The sequence below is a fragment of the Sander vitreus genome, chromosome 9 (genome assembly GCF_031162955.1).
Source record: "Sander vitreus isolate 19-12246 chromosome 9, sanVit1, whole genome shotgun sequence".
In the NCBI taxonomy this organism is placed as follows: domain Eukaryota; kingdom Metazoa; phylum Chordata; class Actinopteri; order Perciformes; family Percidae; genus Sander; species Sander vitreus.
In genome coordinates this window covers 767,682-786,534 of record NC_135863.1, presented here as the reverse complement: position 1 = coordinate 786,534, position 18,853 = coordinate 767,682, and the positions used below count along the sequence as shown (strand labels likewise).

Genomic DNA, 18,853 nt, shown 5'->3' with positions numbered 1-18,853 from the left:
ATCCAAATCGCAGGTTGGGGCGCAAAATATGTTGAAGGCAAAATATGTGTCAAACATATTGTGGTGCTGCAGAGACGTCCCGGCCTACAAATCGTATCCTACAGACTAAAAAAAACATCTTTGTTTGGTACAGATCCTTGCAAAAATCACACTATAATCAATTACATTTTTTAAATTTTTTATATTTTTCAATGAAAATGAGAAAAATGATCATTCCCTCCTATATCGCCAATCATATCGCAATCGCAATATCAGTCAAAATAATCGCAATTAGATATTTTCCTCATATCATGCAGCCCTACTATTAACTGCATAGTTTGGAGTTGTTGAAGCATGCCATGTAATTATGAACAGCAGAAGTACGGGCCCGGATGTGTTGACAGCGTTGATGTTCATTTGGGTGACTTGTTAATACGGTTCAAACCCCCTCAAGTTTTTACAGCGGGGAGATACTGTAGATGTGTCCAAGTATGGCGCATGGCTAATTCTCCGGTATTAGCTTCCTTTTTTCAGCTCTTGTAAAGACAAAGCTAAAGTGAATGTTTAAAATGGTATTCTGTAAGAAAAGTAGGAAGTTACACTTTAGCTTGACACCATTACATTAACTGAAAACATTACAAGATAATTTATATTCATATTTAAACAGATATTCTGATAGAAAGTTAGCCCAAAAAGAGGGTCAGCCCTATGTTCCCTCAGCCCTATGTTCCCACAGCCCTATGTTCCCACAGCCCTATGTTCCGTCAGCCCTATGTTCCCACAGCCCTATGTTCCCACAGCCCTATGTTCCCACAGCCCAATGTTCCCACAGCCCTATGTTCCCTCAGCCCTATGTTCCCACAGCCCTATGTTCCCACAGCCCTATGTTCCGTCAGCCCTATGTTCCCACAGCCCTATGGTCCCACAGCCCTATGTTCCCACAGCCCTATGTTCCCTCAGCCCTATGTTCCTACATTTCTAGTACATTTTCCAAATTAGGTCTTGTGTTCCTACATTTCCCTTCAATTTAAGATAAAGGATATCACATAATGATAAAATCTGATAAACATGTATTAAAAAGGAAATGTGGGAACATAGAGCCTAATTTTGGAAAAAAATCTTAGAAATGTGGGAACATAGGGCTGTGGGACCATAGGCACACTCCCCCATAAAGTGTCCGAGCATGGACACAGTTAAGTTAGGAGTCGGCAGATTCAGCTGCAGAGGTTTCTGTTTGGTATGAGCGTCATGCAACGTTTTAGCAGAGTGCATCCTGGGATGTGACCTCTGCAGGAATCCTGTGAATGTTTGTGAGTGGGAGTGTTGGTGCAGATGTTTCTGAAAGCGTGCGAGGAGTTGTTTATTGTGCTGGGTTTGAGCGTCTGACCTCCATCAGCTGCTCTTTGGTCTGCAGGGCCGCCCTCAGCTCTCTGACCGTCTTCTCTCTCTCCGCGTCCTGCCTCTGGCGCTCGTCGTCGCCCTCTCTCAGCTGCTCCTCCCTCTCCCGCAGAGCCGATCGAGCCTTCTCCAGAGCCAGCTGCAGATCCTGAACATCACACACACACACACACACACACGTTAATGTAAAGTACGAAGAGGGAACAAGAAACGGATGCATGTAATCTCGATTTCCCTAAATTGAACCTTCCCACCGGCGGCCGAGGGAGATCTTTGTTTACATCATCCTGTTTAAATGGATCTAAAACCAAAAACATAACAGCTAGAGCATTAATTCTTTTTGTAGCGGAACGATAAGGCTTCAGTCTTTTGCGTCATCACGTGGTACGCTTGCGATGGCGCTTTCACATTACGTGGCGTGCGGTGCAAAAAAAGCAGGCTATGAATCTATCAAAAATGCTTTTACATGTTATATTAATGTAATGCAATGAGTGACACAATTTAAATACTTTTAGTAATCATTATGGTTTGTTGACTTACATAACCTTTTAGCTTAGGTTGTACTGATTTTAGGGATATGTTTAAATTGAAGATACTCTGAAAAATACCAAATAATGCGCTGTTGGAGCATTTTCTATTGCAGAGTTCAAAGGGTTGAACACAGACCCGTTAAAAGCAATTAGTAAAAAAAAAAATAAAAAAAATAAAAAAAAGATGCAAGTAATCTAACACGTATAACTAATAATTGACTAATAAACAGCCCCACTCTGTCTGTCCTCACCTGGTTGTGTCTCTCCGTCTCCCTCCGGTGCTGCAGCGCCCCCCGCAGGTCTTCCTCTAGCCGCTGCAGGGCTCGGCTCAGGTCCTCCTGCGTCCTGGTGGCTTGCCGCTGCGCCTGCTGACCCGCCTGCAGCTCGAGCTGAGCCTGGAAGAGAGAGGCCTGCAGAGCCAGGACCTCACCCTGACCCCGAGCACTGTCTGCACCCGACATCTGCAGGAAACACCAGGGGGGCGGGGTGGACGGGACAAGAGACCGAGACACAAGCACAGGAAGGGACGGGATGTAAAAGAAAGAGACAAAAAACCTCTCTAAAGTGTGGTAATAGAAGATTTTAGTCAACCAGTCACAAGTCAGGGTTCAACAGGAAGGGTTGCCTGATGGCCCGGGGCAAGGACAACGCCACGTCGGGTAAGTTAATACAACGACCCACTTGCCCGTTCGGCCATCATCGTATCATAATCATTTCATGTGAATTTTGCTTTCAACATATTTTTTTCAACAACTAAAACATTTTTTTCCGACGTTTGACAGTTTTTCTCCGACACTTTTTAGGATGTTTTTTTTTTTTATTATTATTTTTTTTTATTACTTTATTGTAGTACTTTTCTTAGTGTCAAGTGGAAAAATAATTACATTCTTTAATCGTACTACTTTTTTTTTTTCACAAAAAGACAACAAAACACACACACAAAAAGAGGGGGCAGCTCCACTGTGTGTGTGTGTGTGTGTGTGTGTGTGTGTGTGTGTGTGCGCGCGCGCATGCATATCCATCTACAGTATGCACTTATTAGAAAGTTTAATTATTCTTCTAACTATGTGCTCTAGATAACTCCATGTTTCTATTTGATTTCTGACTGTTAGAGTGAGTTTTAATAAACCTTAGCGTTGAACCCTGCAAATCATTTTAGATTTCAGTGGTAGTGGTTAGAATCCGTTTCATCTCGTAGATTATTAAAATAAACAAGCTCCACTTTGGTGGAGTTTGGTGTCGGCGTGGAGGACAAACCTGCAGCTGCTGCAGCTGGCTGCGCTGGGCGAGCTCTTTGAGAGAACACAGCATCTTATTCTGTTCCTCAATCACCCGATACAGCTCCGCAGCCTGCAAACACACACACACACACACACACACACACACACACACACACACACACACACACACACACACACACACACACACACACTATTTAAACACAAAACTGTGCATTCTTTGTGTATTTTCACTTCTGACACTCTGCTGTGTTCAATCATTTCTTTCTCTGTGTCAATCCATTCCTTCCCGTCTCTTTCTAATTTCTGCCCGCACTATTTTTTCAGTATATTTCTTTATTATTAGATTTTTCTCTACGTACCTCGGCCTCCTTGGAGTTAGCAGTGTCCGTTATATTCTGGATGTTTCTCTCCTGTCGCTGGGCTTCCTCTCGGGCCGAACGCAGCTCCAACTCCATCTCACCCAGACGCTCCTGCAGCTTCTACACACACACACACACACACACACACACACACACACACACACACACACACACACACACACACACACACACACACACGAGTATGAAACATCACAGAGCTTTGTAGTAGGCTACATTTAGGTTTAAAAACTAAAATATCTTTTGCTAAGTTTCCCCCTCTCATTCCCCCCCCTCTCATTCCCCCTGCTCTGGTGTTTCCCCCTCTCATTCCCCCTGCTCTGGTGTCCCTCCCCCCCTCTCATTCCCCCCTGCTCTGGCGTTTCCCCCCTCTCATCCCCCCCCTCATTCCCCCTGCTCTGGTGTTTCCGAGCCCCTAAACCGGAGACATTTGGAAACACTTCTGACCCGTTTTGGTTTGGAATCTGCGGGGTTGTGTTGCAGTTTCAACGGCCGCAAACGGAGACCTTTGGTAACACTGACGCCAACGTTTCTCCTCCTACACGCTGCCTCCTAGAGATATTTTGGTTTGGGCGTGTTAGTTTAAACAGAGATTAGTTCTTCTACTAAAAACACTTGTGTGCACACAAGTGTTTTTGGAGATCGCTTTTGGCTCAAAACTCCCATTAAAACTAAAAAGTTGCAGTATAAATGTAGCCTGGTACCTGGTTCCTGGTCTCGCTCTCTCTGATCTTGGCCTGGAGCGAGCAGACCTTGTCCTGGGCCTTCTGCAGCTCGCCGACACACTGACCCGCAGCGCTCTCATACTGGCTGAGCTGACCCTGCTGCTCAGCAATCAGCCTCTGAAACACACAGGAGCAAAACAAAAAGGTCAGCCAACAATGAACATACCGTATGCAGCGCTTGTACTGTATATGTATATGTTGATAATATGTTGTTATCTAGGGCTGGGAACCAAATTCAATACTTTTTAGGCAACGACCGACTTGCCTCTAAAGTATCCGAGTATCGAAAAATACCTTGTCATTCAATACCCAGTTTCAATACGTAAGGATTAAATCTCATCGGCGTCAGTGTGTTAGGAATATTTACCAATACTGTAGAGAACAGTCATCTTAAAGAAGGGCTGCTGCTGGGCAAAATAACACATAAACATATAGTAATGCATGCATTCACACACTCAAAGTACTGACACTTAAGGCTGGGGAGGCAGTCAGACTGGTTTGAACCAGTTTGACTTCCTCTTAAGTAAACTGACACCCTCCTCGTAAACGAGTGAACAGTACCCGGGGCGAAAGGAGAGCGGGAAATCTCTTTCAGGGTGTTGTCCTCTGCCATTGGATGGATCGAGTGCCAAGAAGCTGGGACCAGCCTGTGCACCAACGAGGAGGCACCAAAGTCTAAATCCACGGCTGCCTCCCGCCTTAGTATTAACCAATCACAATAGCCTGCAGATTTTACATATATTGAACTGACTGTGGCTTCTCAAACCAGAAATATCCTTGTATACAAGTGTTATTACTGTTCCAGTTTTAATAAATCACCTTAACCGAGAGAAGTTGTTTGTCTTCTGTCCTAACTGACCAACTGGACCGCGTCAAGTGAGCCAATAAGCATGCAGCATGCTTCTTCCAAGATCTAATAATGTCTAACGTTACACATACACGTTTTAAACAATACCCACCCCTACTCTTAATCCTTTACATTCACATTAATAATCAAAAATAACAGCAGATATATGACTCTGTTGGACACAAACGCAGCTGCGTGTGTGTTGTCTCTGCAGCTGTTTGCTGTGTGAACGATTGAATGAAAGTGGAAAGTGATGTCAGTTCACTGCTGGATGACTTCCTGGGGAAGCGGGCGGCTGTTGCCACGGCAGCATGTTGTTGACTTCCTTGTTTTAGTTTTTATGATCTGTGTAAGGATGTGATGTCACTCTGCCCTTTGGGACGCTGTTAGTTATTATGTACGACCTTTTCTACAGCCGTTTTATTTATTCAGCGCCCAAAACAGGGTCAGACTGTCAAACGTGACTTAAAGAAATATTTTAAGAACCCACTTTATTTTATGAGCCTCATAGTTTCCTAATTATCGAAGTGATTTGTTGTCTGGTACTGCAAATAGAGACATGTTTCAGAACAGTTCATTTATAAGGAGTACCTCATCTATTTGACTTTTTTAAGAAAGAACCAGGACATTATATAATATTAAGCCTCATGTTGTCCTCGGGTCAAATTTGACCCATTTTCAAAAAGTTTTTATATCAGAAATTTGGGTTTCTTTCAACCAAATTGTCAAAGAAACTAATATATACAGCACGTTGCATTTTGAGCTATCCGCGTGTATGTCTACGCCGTATACAGCGGACGGGTTGCAGACTGATCTCATGAAGTGGCGTATGTATGACACGCCAATTCATATGCCATTATGGCGTGTTATCAAGACGCAGACATAATCGCTTTTCGGGCGGTTGGGTTTAGGAAAAGAAGAAAGCAATGGTTGGGTTTAGGAAACGTGACACGCGGGACACGAGGTCTCCAGGGTGAAAGTCCTGTGTTGTTTGACCCATCCTCCCCCATGACCAACCTCCCTACGCAGATTTCCGCCCTTTCATACTACTCGCTACGGCGTGAATTGACACGCAATCGCAAGGTAACGTAAGTCAATGGAGGCCAAACAGCGTTGATAAACACGCTAAAAAGTGAGTCCGCGTCTTGATAACACGCCAATATGGCATACCAACTGGCGTGTCATACATACGCCACTTATTGAGATCAGTCTGACCGGGCTATAAACTGCACGATTTCGTGGCTGACCCAAAAAAATCATGAGAGAAACGTGGTGAAATTTGATTGTGATTTTAAATTTAGTTCAGTTTAGTTCATTCTTAAAGAGACCGGCACTAAAACGGAGCATCTAGACACACGGTATGACAATAATAAAGTGTTTAAACATATTCTAGTAGAAACCTAGTATAAAAAACCTGATTCTGTTGTTGTTCTCTTGTTAAGGACAAAACGTTTCTATTGTCAAATGATTAAAAACAGACCTCTGAGAGACATTCACTTCACCAATATGTAGTTTTAAATGCTGATCCATAACAGAATACCAAAATATGTATACTTTAAGAATTCTCTTCCATTTTCAATTCATAAAGCAGACGTCTGGTAGAAAGGTCAGCAGTTAAGGGACATTTATTTCACCCTAATCTAGCTTTAAATGCTCTGAAGTCTTCATCCGTATGTAAATGACACGTGTAAATGTCTGTTGGACAGTATATTGGTGTATAATGAACACTAACAGAGCTGTCTTTGCTCCTGGCACACTGAACCACATTCACGCTAATCATTAACATGACAATAGAAGTTATGAATCAGACTGAGCAGAGCCTTCACACGGACTGACTGCTGCAGCGCATGGAGACTGTCCCCATGGCAACGGACGTGTTGCTAGGATACTGACGAGGGAGAGTATTTACGCTCCCCGAGAGAGTAATCAAGGCCGCGAGTGTGTTCAGCTCGAAGGAGACGAGTAAGAGCGAGAGATTTGGGAATTAGTTAGGTTGATCTTCTGAAAAGGAGGATTTGAGTTGGACTGGGCCTCGTTTGTTCTTTTTTTCAGGTTTTACATACTTTTTTTTTTAGTAAACCACCTTGGTATCTTTTTTTTGTTATTATAAAAGGATGAAATCTAGGTTTTTGAACTCGTTTGTCCGTCAGACATCCAGACGTTGTCCTGTTTGAGCCTGATAATGAGACTGAGATGCCATTTGGTTTGTTGGAGGTGATTTAGAGGTCTGGAACCAGGCTGGTCTTGTTTCTGCTGTTAAAGGACACCGTCGGTTGAGTTTCGCAGATAACAGGTCCGCTCATTTCTCAGCTAAATGCAGAAGAAATGTGGAGAAAATGCAGAAAAAAAGCCTCTAATTTCTAGGGTTGGACATCGAGAACCTATTCCTTTTGAATTCCAGTGGAATCGTTTCTTTATTGGAGTCGTTTGGAGGATTTGGTTTTAAATCTGATCACGGGTTCCAAATTTAACATGCGCAAGTTTTGGTTTCCGTAGCGGCCAGGCGCTTGTTGTGTTGCAGCCTTGGAGCACAGTAAGCGGTGCTTTAGTGTGGCTTTATTTTACGTTGAAAAAGCGGTAAAACTGCAACCCACCGTTTCAATTCCACCCCTCAAATAATCAGAATCAAGAATCGATAGGAACCGGAATCGCACTTGAAATCAGCATCGTTAAAATCCAAACGATGCCCAACCCTACTACTTTCACTTTAGATTAGCCGGTATTGTAAGTATTCAACTCAATTAACCATTTTTTTATCGTCATCGCAATATCAACTGCCGCAATAACCATATTGCTAACTCCGGATTTCCACTGGATGCGGAACGTCTGCGGACCGGCTCCGTTGCGGAGCGGCTGCGTGCTCCGCCGTCCGTCAACACCCACCAGGTCCGGCTTTGTTGCGGCACGGCTGCGGCCATAAACCAACAACAGTTTGTTTCCATCCAGAGGAGTAGAGGGGAAACAACTCTGAGCTGTGGTTTCAAGGTGTGGTGCAGGGAAATATGATCCGCCGTGAGCACGGTGTATTTTACTTTGAAAATAAACCGGATGTTTATTTTGTTTCTGTGCTCGACTTCCTGTCCCGCACTATCGGCCGTGTGCTGAATTGCTGTGGAGCTCTCCGGCGTCCGGCAAAAATAGAAGCTCTGCGTATCTGCTCTGCTGGGCTGTGGACCGCCGGAGCTGGGACGGAGTAGGGACGCAGCCGTTCTGCAGTCAGTGGAAATACACACACTGACTTTAATGGAAACCTAATGACTCCGTCGACGTTCCGGAGCGGATCCGCAGCCGTTACGCATCCAGTGGAAATTGCCGGTAAAGGCTGCGACATCGCCAAAAATATCAGCAGAAAACTGCATTTTAAAATGTAACCGTCACTTTTTTAGTGCTGACTTTTATATTCAATTCAATGCAAGTTTGTTGTATTTTACCAGAATACTGAAAGCGAGTACACTTTAATATCTGTTTATGTATCGCGATACTTTACAGTGCTATCTCATATCGTATATTTTCCTCATAACGTGCAGCCCTAAACTCAATAGCGTCTTACTGTCCTGTCTAAATGAAAGCTACGAAATCTACGCTGACGGGATCGGCTACAGGAAGGTCAGAGGTCATCCAGTAACCGGGATACTAATCTACCTGCTGAAAGCGGAATGGCCCGCATTGAACATAATCATCCAGCCACTGCTCCTCCATCTCGGCCAGCTCTGCCTGCAGATCCTGCTGCTGACACGGGGTCACCACCTCTGGGACAGGCTGGTGCTGGTACAGCTCACAGTCCACTGCCCCTCCACAGGGGGACCTCAGGGAGGGGACGGACAGGGACAGGGACAGCGACAGGCCTTGCTCCAGCTTGGCTTTGACCAGAACTGGGAGCTTGCTGCCTCTCCGCGGCTTCACCGGCCGGTACTCCCAGCCCCTCAGGAGGCTCAGCGTCATCTCAAGCCCAGAGACGGAGGTCTCCCTTGGGTCTTTGTCCCATGTAATGTCCCTTCTCGCTAGAGCCTCCTGTGGATCTTTCTCTGCTTCAGGTTCTTCCTTGTCTTTCTGGTTCACAGGAAGGCAGCTCACGTCCACGGCGGTGTCCAGAGATTCTACAGACGATGCCGGGCTGGGACTCGTCCCGTCACACGCGGTCTGATCAGTGGACTCAAAGGCGACTGCTGTTGCCTCAGACTCTCCGGAGGCTGTGGCCGGTTCCTCGACCCCCGGAGTGGCTGTTGAGTAGCGGGTGGACGGGCCGCAGGATGTGCTCCTGCGCCCGACCCTGCGAGGAACCTTACACACGGCCTCGTAGTCCGAATCGGCAACACGGAGCGCCGCACAACCCCTGCACCGCCTCGGCTTCTGGCCAGAGCCAGAGTCTGCCGCTGGGCACTGGAGGTGGTGATGCGTGTGGGTGTCCGGCGTGGCGTCCTCCTTATCAGCCCAGGATTCATACTCAGAGTAAGTCAGATCATCCTGGATCATAACTGAGTACCGTCCATCCTGCAGGGCTGACAGATCCACCACAGGAGAGTCTTCGGACGCCACGTCGGTCCCAACGACCGCCACGACGGCCCCTGGCGGAGCCGCGTTCCCATCCTCAGCGTTGTTCTTCCGGTAAAGGCCGCCGATACAATGCCTCAGCCGGTCCTTCTCCAGCAGCAGCTTGTGGAGGCGCTCCAGAGACAGCGCCTCCACGCGGGCGATGACCGTGTCGAAGCGGTACATGCGGTCCAGCATGAAGGCGCACTTGGAGCAGGCGAACTCCCCGCGGCCGTCCCGGGTCAGCTCGTGGCCCAGAGCATGGGACAGCAGCACCTGCAGGTTGAGCTTGGCCGCCGGGTGGAAAATCCAGCGCCGCTGGTTGCCACAGAGCTCACGGGCGCAGATCCTGCACGCCTCTTTCATCTTCACCACGTCCAGCATCACAACAGCGTGTAGCAGTGAACTGACGGGTAATATAATATATCAGCGCTTTAAAGGCAAGTCAATTCCTTTTGTCGCTTTGATGTGTTTTTGACCCTATTCAGCCTCCGTCCTGCTGTCCTCATCTGCTGAGGAAGATCATGGGATGTGATTGAAAGCTCCAGCACAGCTACTAAATAGACCTTCTGGTGAGCGATTAGGCTACTTTTTTCCAGGTGAAGACTTAACTTTCAATCTCAAACTTGCCTATCATTAATCAAAATTAATGAAATGGGGGTTTTTTTTGCAGAAAGTGAGATTTTAGAATAAACTGATTCTCTGCATGAAGAAATTTAAATCAAGCCCAAAACAGTTGGGAGCATCCCAATTTTTTCTGATTCAAAAAATCTCCATCTGCTGATGAAGATCGTGGGATGTGAGTAAAAGCTCCAGCACAGCTACTAAATAGACCTTATACTGAGAGATTGTGTAGGCTACTTTCCCCGTGTCAATCTCAAGTAAATCATTTCTTAAAGCTTTCAATCAAACTGATTTCTTTGCAGGAATTCAGATTTTAGCAACTGATTCTCTGCCTAAATAATGTAGATTATTCATAAAGACTGTTCGGAGCATCCGTCTAGTTTTTCTGATTAAAAAAAAACCCAAATCTCGTGGGATCATGCTGACATGAGAGCGTTGATTCAGTGAAGAAGACTTCCAGGCAGAACGGATGTGGGTGAATCTCTGTCATGGGTTAGGCTACATTTTCACTTCCTCGGTTTTTCTCTGCAGACATACAGGCTACTGTCAGATCGATCCGGGTTTGATTCCTGTCCCTCGGTGATAAAAAACAAAAACAAAACCCGATCCCCAGTTAATGTCACTGCTGTGTTTTTTGTTGCCTTTTACATCAATGACGTCTCTGCATGACAGCATCTCCCCCGCTGCAGTAGTCCGCCTCCCCCGTTACAAACCGACACGAACACGGAAAAATGAAAAAGAAAAGATATTTCCTGGTCCACGGTTCGGATGTTGCGTGTGATGATCACCGGAGACTGTCCGAGTCCCAGATCTGGGTACCCCTCACCGGCGGCGGCTTGAGCAGCTGAGGATGGAAGGAGAGGCTGGAGCTTTCAGAACGAGACAGCGAGGCAACGGTGACGGGAACCAAAGATCGTCTGTATTTGAGATGATGTCTCACTCCGCAGCTTTAACCTGTCCCGTCTGCAGCATGGGCTTCTTTTTTTTTCTCTTTCTCTTTTTTAACAAAAACAATCAAAGGCTTAGGTTTTGTTTCAACATTGTTGTGGGGGCGGGGGGCACATTATGTAACTGGAGAGTCTGAGAAAATGTTGAGCGTCAAAAACTTCATTGTCTGCATTCTGGTGACTTTTTATGCAACAGTTTTTGACTTTTCTTTTATTTGTGGTGCAAATGTCTTTATTTATGTAAAGGAAACTAGTATTCTCCTGTATTGTTCAAAACTTTCTGCATAAAACATCACACGTTTTTTTTAGGAACCATGTTAATCGTGGATGTCCGTGTGTGTGTGTGTGTGTGTGTGTGTGTGTGTGTGTGTGTGTGTGTGTGTGTGTCTGCATGAGGAAAGGTGTGTCAGATGTTTGTTGGGTGACCAATCATACATATGTTTTTTTATGTTTATGTTTTTAATGTTATCTGTTGATTGTTGGAGCAGACAATGCAAGAACATTTTCTGTGTGAACAGACGATAACGTTTTATCTTATCTTATCTCTGTTTTGGAAACAAAATAATCATTTTAGAATATTGAGATATGACTGATGATGAGGGTCAGGTTTGTTATTTGTTCGCCTCTTTGTTCCGTTTTTCTGTCCTCCACATCAGTGTCGGAGTGAGACCTCTTGCAGCTGTCTGGACTCAACCATTTGACTGGAAACAGGAGGGTCCCAGTCTCTTTTTAATAAACATTTGGGAGTGGACTCCTTCGAGCCAAACATTAGATTACTTAATGTTATTCATATTGAAATGCATCCATTGTTTTCCTTAAGTAAAGGCCAAATCAAACACTTCCAAAAGCATTTTGAGTATTTTTTCACTTGATCATGATTCAAATAAATACAGCTAGGCCTGTTTTACTGCTCTGTTTCCATCACTGATGTCAACCAACAAAACTAGAAAATGTAACAATTGTTCATTTAGTAATATCCAGTTTTATGATGGAGTTACCAAACGTTTAATCAATGTACCATTTGGGTTAAGATGATGAATTAAACAAACAAATCTGGTCTGAAAATCTGTTTAAAAAAAAAAAGATACAAGTTTTTTTAAAGATAGCCTATTAGACAAAAAGTATAGTTGTTCATTGGTCATTTTTATTGACCTGAGATCACTTGATTGAACCATTTTATCTTTTTTCATGTTTAATTTTCCGCCTTTTTATATTTCATCTTCGTCATTTTTAAAATTAGATTTTTATTTCTACTTTGGAACTTTGTCTGTCTGTTTTGAATAAGACTACATGATTGCCGTGAGCTGTAGCCATGGACACTTGCTTGTTTGAATCATTTTGAAGTCTGTATTTAACGTTAATCTTAAGGCTGACTTATGCTTCTGCGTCGAATCGACGGCGTACCCCTGCAGACCCCTCTGCGTCCCCGTGGACCCCTCTCCGAGCTCTCCGCCGTAGCTCGACGTACACCTCCAAAAAATTTTAACTTTGCGTCGAGGCGACGCAGACCGCAAGGACTGTGATTGGTCAACTGGTCCTGTGTGTTGATGGTTCAAGCAGCGTACTGTGGGGAGTAGCAACATGCTAGTTCACTGACATCAGCTTTGCAAATAAACTCAGACATATTTTGGTTCCAATGACGGGGTTATTTGTTTGTAAAGTGTCTATATGTCAGTAATGTTTTGAAATTAGCACTTCGCCAGCAAGCAGCACTTTGTGGGCAGTTGTGCTAAAGTTTGCTTGCTAACATAAAATAAACTGACTGGCAGACACCTCGCAAATAACCTCAGACTTATCACCCTCTAGAGTTTTGGCGGTGAAATGCACCGCGATGCAGAGCAACCCCGACGCGGAACTCCGGAAGGGTCACAACGCCATAGGAGTGACGGCGTAGCTATGGCGTGGAGTTGACAAAGAAGCATCAAACAGTGAGGCATCTCACTTCTGTTCCATCTTTGTTGGGAGTCGCACATGCGCAGTAGCTAGGTAAGGACTACTAGCCAGTCAGAAGCAGAGTATGAGGGCGTGCCCTGACAGTACCTAGGTAAGGACTACTAGCCAGTCAGAAGCAGAGTATGAGGGCGTGCCCTGACAGTACCTAGGTAAGGACTACTAGCCAGTCAGAAGCAGAGTATGAGGGCGTGCCCTGACAGTACCTAGGTAAGGACTACTAGCCAGTCAGAAGCAGAGTATGAGGGCGTGCCCTGACAGTAGCTAGGTAAGGACTACTAGCCAGTCAGAAGCAGAGTATGAGGGCGTACCCTGACAGTACCTAGGTAAGGACTACTAGCCAGTCAGAAGCAGAGTATGAGGGCGTGCCCTGACAGTACCTAGGTTAGGACTACTAGCCAGTCAGAAGCAGAGTATGAGGGCGTGCCTGACAGTACCTAGGTAAGGACTACTAGCCAGTCAGAAGCAGAGTATGAGGGCGTGCCCTGACAGTACCTAGGTAAGGACTACTAGCCAGTCAGAAGCAGAGTATGAGGGCGTGCCCTGACAGTACCTAGGTAAGGACTACTAGCCAGTCAGAAGCAGAGTATGAGGGCGTGCCCTGACAGTAGCTAGGTAAGGACTACTAGCCAGTCAGAAGCAGAGTATGAGGGCGTGTCCCTGACAGTACCTAGGTAAGGACTACTAGCCAGTCAGAAGCAGAGTATGAGGGTGTGTCCCTGACAGTAGCTAGGTAAGGACTACTAGCCAGTCAGAAGCAGAGTATGAGGGTGTGTCCTGACAGTAGCTAGGTAAGGACTACTAGCCAGTCAGAAGCAGAGTATGAGGGCGTGTCCTGACAGTACCTAGGTAAGGACTACTAGCCAGTCAGAAGCAGAGTATGAGGGCGTGCCATGCTAGCAGCTAGGCGAGCATTATAACGTGTGTTCCAAAGTGACCACGTTTGTCTATGAAGTAAAGGCTGGACTACAATAGAGCTGTTTGGAGCAGTTTGTGAACAGTGTTTTCTGTTGGAGATGGTAAGTCCCTTTGGGGTGGACTTTGGGGCTTTTTCACTTTGTAAACCTATAACATGCACAAAAAAGATATATAACACAATAAAGGAAAGGGAAAAAGCCAAAAAGCATAATATGAGCACTTTATTTAACGATAAAGTGCTCTTTATTTAAAGATTGTGTGACAAATTGTGTTATCCAACAGACTACATTTTCCATTTCCATGAAGTGTATTCATGTCAGTTTAACTCTGTTTGCCTGTGTGCTTGCAGGGTGTAAACTGAAAAAACCAGGCCGAGTGTTTTCCATCAGCTTCATTAAATTCTCCGAATTGTCAGCGTGGAATGAGTTCATGCCTTTCCCAGGGGCGCCCAGTCCTCACTCGGCCTTCACAGAATAAAAGGGAGGAGGGAGGGGGGGACGCTGAATCACATGGCGCTTTAATCGAGCAGCAGGACTCTTAAAGGCTCAAGCTCATTTTCAGGTTTGTACATCGGTTTAGGGTTCCTATTAGAACATGTTTACATGTGTTAATGTTCGAAAACACTTCATTTTCCTCATACAGTCTGTCTGAATAAACCTGTATTCAATGGCGTAACTTAGGGTTCAACATTGGGGGGTTGAGATCTCCACTTCTGAGCTAAATTTAAAATTTGAACATCAACCACTTCTGCATCAATTTATGGTGCAAATGTCTTTATTTATGTAAAGGAAATTAGTTTGGATTATTGGGGGGGGGGGGTACTGTAAATTACGCCTATGCCTGTATTCACCCTCTGTCTAGCGCCGATCTCTTTAAGCCCCCCTCCTGAAAAAGCCTAGTCTGCCCTGATTGGTCAGCGGTTCCGGGTCTTCCATATCTCTGGGTACGTCCATCCACGTTTCCTTCACTTGCTTCCCTTCCTTGTGTCTTACTCCGTCCCACCGAGGAAGCATGGGAGAGACGCGAGGGAATCTTGCGAGGAGAGAGGAAACGAGGAAATGTGTTTTTAGTTGGACGGGACTTCCTTTCCTCTGAAGCGTCGCGTGAATTTGTCAGCTGTTTGGGCAGAGTTAGCAACGGCTTTCAGCAGCATGGCTCCCAGGAAGGCCGCTCTCTGTATCCTCGCTCATAGCTCCTCAGATATCCATCCTCCATCCTTGCTCCTCGCTCCTCGGGGCAGAAATAAGAGCTTTAAGACGGCTTGCGGTTCAAGCGAGGAGATATCAAATAAGAGACTTGGGATCCAGCCTTGGTCATTGTGTCATGTCTCGCCCCAGTGTCAAGTTTCTGTGTTTAGTTTGTTTCATGTTTTCTGTTAGTTTTCCATTTCCTGTTTTATTTTGTAGTCTCTCTGTTCTCCCATGTGTTGTCTTGTTTTACTTCCTGTCTTCTACTTTCCCGCCTGTGTGATTAGGCTACCTGTCCCCGCCCTTATGTGTTGCACCTGTGTCTCATTGTCTCCCCTGTCTTGTGTATTTAAGTTGTCTTTTCTTTACTCCTGTGCGAGATCGTCTGTTTCCACGTGTTCAGCCTTCAAGCGGTTTTCCCTGTGTCCTGTATTCCTGAGTTCCTGTTTTCCCTTGGATTGGATTTCCCTTTGCCGGTCGATTACTGGACATAGTTGCTTGTAGTTTTATTAGTGTGCTAATAAAACAATTGTATTTTACTCACCTGAGTTGTGCATTTGCGGGTCCATTCTCTTGTGTGCATGATACATTGCAGCCGGGGCGAATGACTGTAACGCCACTTTCTACCTGTGACATCCCAGCCGTACGGAGGTCCTGACGGATCGTTTAAAGGCGCCGTTTTGCTCATATTTTACATTACATTTCATTTAGCTGATGCTTTTATCCAAAGCGACTTCCAACAAACTCTCTCTGTGGATTGAATGTTTTGATATAAAAAAAGACAAAGAAGTCTCACTTTAACAACGTCTTTTATTATCGCAGCAGAGGTGAAACAACTGTTCTCACGTGTGATTTGTTTTCCTGTATGTGAGAGTGTGTGCGAATGTAAGTTTGAGTGTGTGTGTGTGTGTGTGTGTGTGTGTGTGTGTGTCTGTCCTGGCCATGACTGTGTCTCTACATTTGTCACCCTGAAAGCCTCTTGAGACACGACACCAAAACACAGATCGACTGGAATGAGGCACGCAATCAAAAACCTATTAATCCTAATCAGAGATAAGTGCCAAACACTGCTGACAGAGTGCGCCCGCTGTTTATTTTCCTCAGAGTGGCAGAAATACCAAAGTGTGACAGCAGAGATTTAACGTCGGCGCAGACAGAAGAGGTGTCTCTGCTGATTCCCCCCCCCCCCTCAAACGTCCCACTTGTCTGTGTGCTGAGTAAACAACTGATTCCTTCTGAGCCCGCTGCAGCTGCCTCGTGAAACGAGTCTCTGTGTGGAGCAGCCAACAGAAACTGAGCTGATTATAATTATAACTGGCGTCAGAGAGGAAACGGAGGCTGAATTACCACGGGTGTAGTGTACTGTACATGAGAGCTGACTCTGCAATGACCCGAGTCCTCTGATCGCTGCTGATGTGAGCGACCTGGGAGAGAGACACCGTGTGACCCGATATTAGAGAGAGCACAAGCAGGGCTCATATGTATGACATGTCATTTCATTCAATATTAAACAAATATATACATAAATCAAAAAGCACGCCTTTAAAATACATCGTGAAACAAATAAATGACGCAATAAAATATATAAATGAGTCAATATTAGGGATGTAACGATGCATCATGAATGGGTTACACATTGGTTGAACGGCCTAGGGCGAAATCTACTTTAGATTTGACTTGTTGGACTTCATATGTTACTACGTCTTCTTACTTTATTTATTTGAAGAGATTGTCTTCTATTTATTTAGTTTATTTGATGTGGGATTTGTTTTGAAAATCTTATTCATAATGTTCTATTAGCTTTTTGTTATTTGAGATAAATGGTCACTTTACAGATAGCGTTTCAGTTGCTTTTGCATCTGTTGTTTTTGCACAGTTTAAGAAATATTTTTCAGTCATTTGTCGGCAGCTCATTCTGTGCTTTTTAAACGTTTTGCTCACTTTTTTTAAAGCTTTTGTTATTCATGGTCAATAAACCTAATTTATATGACCTCAAACACCACCATATCATACCTCAAAAAAAGCAGAAATTAGGATTTTCTTTGGACTAATAGTTAAGATCACAGGATGTTGAATGAATCCCAGATTGGTTTATGTCAAAGTTGATTCAGTTTAGCATTATTTTCAAATGCTATGAATTTGAATAAAACACCTAAAATTCTATGAAAACAATCATTATTTTTTACATGTGAAGAACGTTGTATACATACGTTCCATACAACGTACATCCATGCATCCATGTTCATTTTGGGGTAATTTGGTTGAAAGAAACCCATATTTATGATTTTTATGACTATGATTTTCAGTCATTTGTCGGCAGCTCATTCTGTTAAAAAAAGAGTTTATCTCTAGGTTTTCATGCAAAAAAAACTTAACTGCAAAACAGCCAAGATAGAAAAGCTGCAAGAGAGAAAAAAGTGCAATATTTCTACAAGAAATGTGGAGGAAAAACAGCTAGAAAATCTCCCAAATTTAACATGACTCAAGAGCAAAACAAGGCCTCAGTATACATGCAGTGCAGACCGGACACCACTAGGTGGCGCTACACCTCTGTGATCTGAGAGGAGGAATAACTGAAGAGCATTGACTTGGTTTCATGAGGTTTACCAGCAGCAACACAAGATAAATGAGTCAGTATTGGCGTTGTCATGAGAGAGGAGTCAGCTACCAAGATACACAGTCAGAAGGTGTGTGTGTACTGCACATGTACACACATCTCATACACACACATTCACACACAAAGTTAAGCAAATGACTTCCCTACCTGCATGTGTGCGTGGGCTCGCCTCTCACCATGACTCTGTGGGGGAAGAAGATACCTTATTACACAGAAAGAACAATCTAAAATCTGCTTTTCTGACTCATGCCTACCATTCACCATAGGGCTGCACGATATGAGGAAAACATGCAATATAGGATAGTGCTGTTGCGATACATAAACAGATATTAATGTGTACTCAGTTCTGCTGCTTTCAGTATTCTGCTAAAATACAACCAACTGCTTGTTGAATTTAAAACAAATGAAAGGAAATTATTTCCAACTTTCTTTTATTGAACATTGAATTGAATATAAAAGGCAGCACTAAAAAAAGAATAACAGGAACATTTTAAAGTGCAGTTTTCTGCTGCTATTTTCTTTAAACTAACACAAAAAAATGTGTCTTTCGCGATATTTTGCAACCTTAAGCGACATGGTTATTGCAACAGTTGACTGATGTGGGAACACACTTTAAAATATACTTAAAAAACCAGGTTCGGTTATCTAAAAAGCCATATAAAAGGGACCCAGATATTAAGAGCAGTGTTATGGGTTATGGGTTAGGGGTTATGGGTTAGAGGTTAGGGGTTAGGGGTTAGGACTTCACTTCTTGAAGGTTACGCATGACGCAGAACCTCTTGTAGCTCCTTTTGTTCCGTAAAGTCAAAAAACTAACACTGATTATCTATTTAAACTGGACATGAACCCTGGTCTCTCGGGTGAAAGTCTTGTGTTTGTTCTGAGTTTTTTAGTCACAAATTAGAAGATTTTACTACCGAGACTTAAAACTTAACGATAATATAAAACACGTTTGATTTTGTCGGAGGGTCAAGAGGGGGAAG

The 18,853-nt window shown here is 44.3% G+C and overlaps 1 protein-coding gene across 9 annotated transcripts in view; it reads right to left on the bottom strand.

Annotated features, from left to right (window-relative positions):
- The window catches only part of pde4dip (phosphodiesterase 4D interacting protein), a 139,728-nt gene that overhangs the window by 50,171 nt on the left and 70,704 nt on the right, over positions 1-18,853 (bottom strand). For 6 of the 9 annotated variants that reach the window (XM_078258277.1, XM_078258279.1, XM_078258282.1 and 3 more), the window contains exons 1-6: positions 8,740-11,173; positions 4,230-4,367; positions 3,508-3,627; positions 3,165-3,257; positions 2,159-2,368; positions 1,367-1,525 (exon numbers count right to left, since the gene is read on the bottom strand). In XM_078258277.1, the coding sequence (XP_078114403.1) occupies positions 1,367-1,525; positions 2,159-2,368; positions 3,165-3,257; positions 3,508-3,627; positions 4,230-4,367; positions 8,740-10,011 (1,992 nt within the window). In that variant the 5' untranslated portion in view covers positions 10,012-11,173. Of the gene's footprint in view, positions 1-1,366; positions 1,526-2,158; positions 2,369-3,164; positions 3,258-3,507; positions 3,628-4,229; positions 4,368-8,739; positions 11,174-18,017; positions 18,054-18,853 lie in introns of those variants that run through there. The other 3 variants (XM_078258284.1, XM_078258285.1, XM_078258286.1) reach the window with 1 other exon arrangement.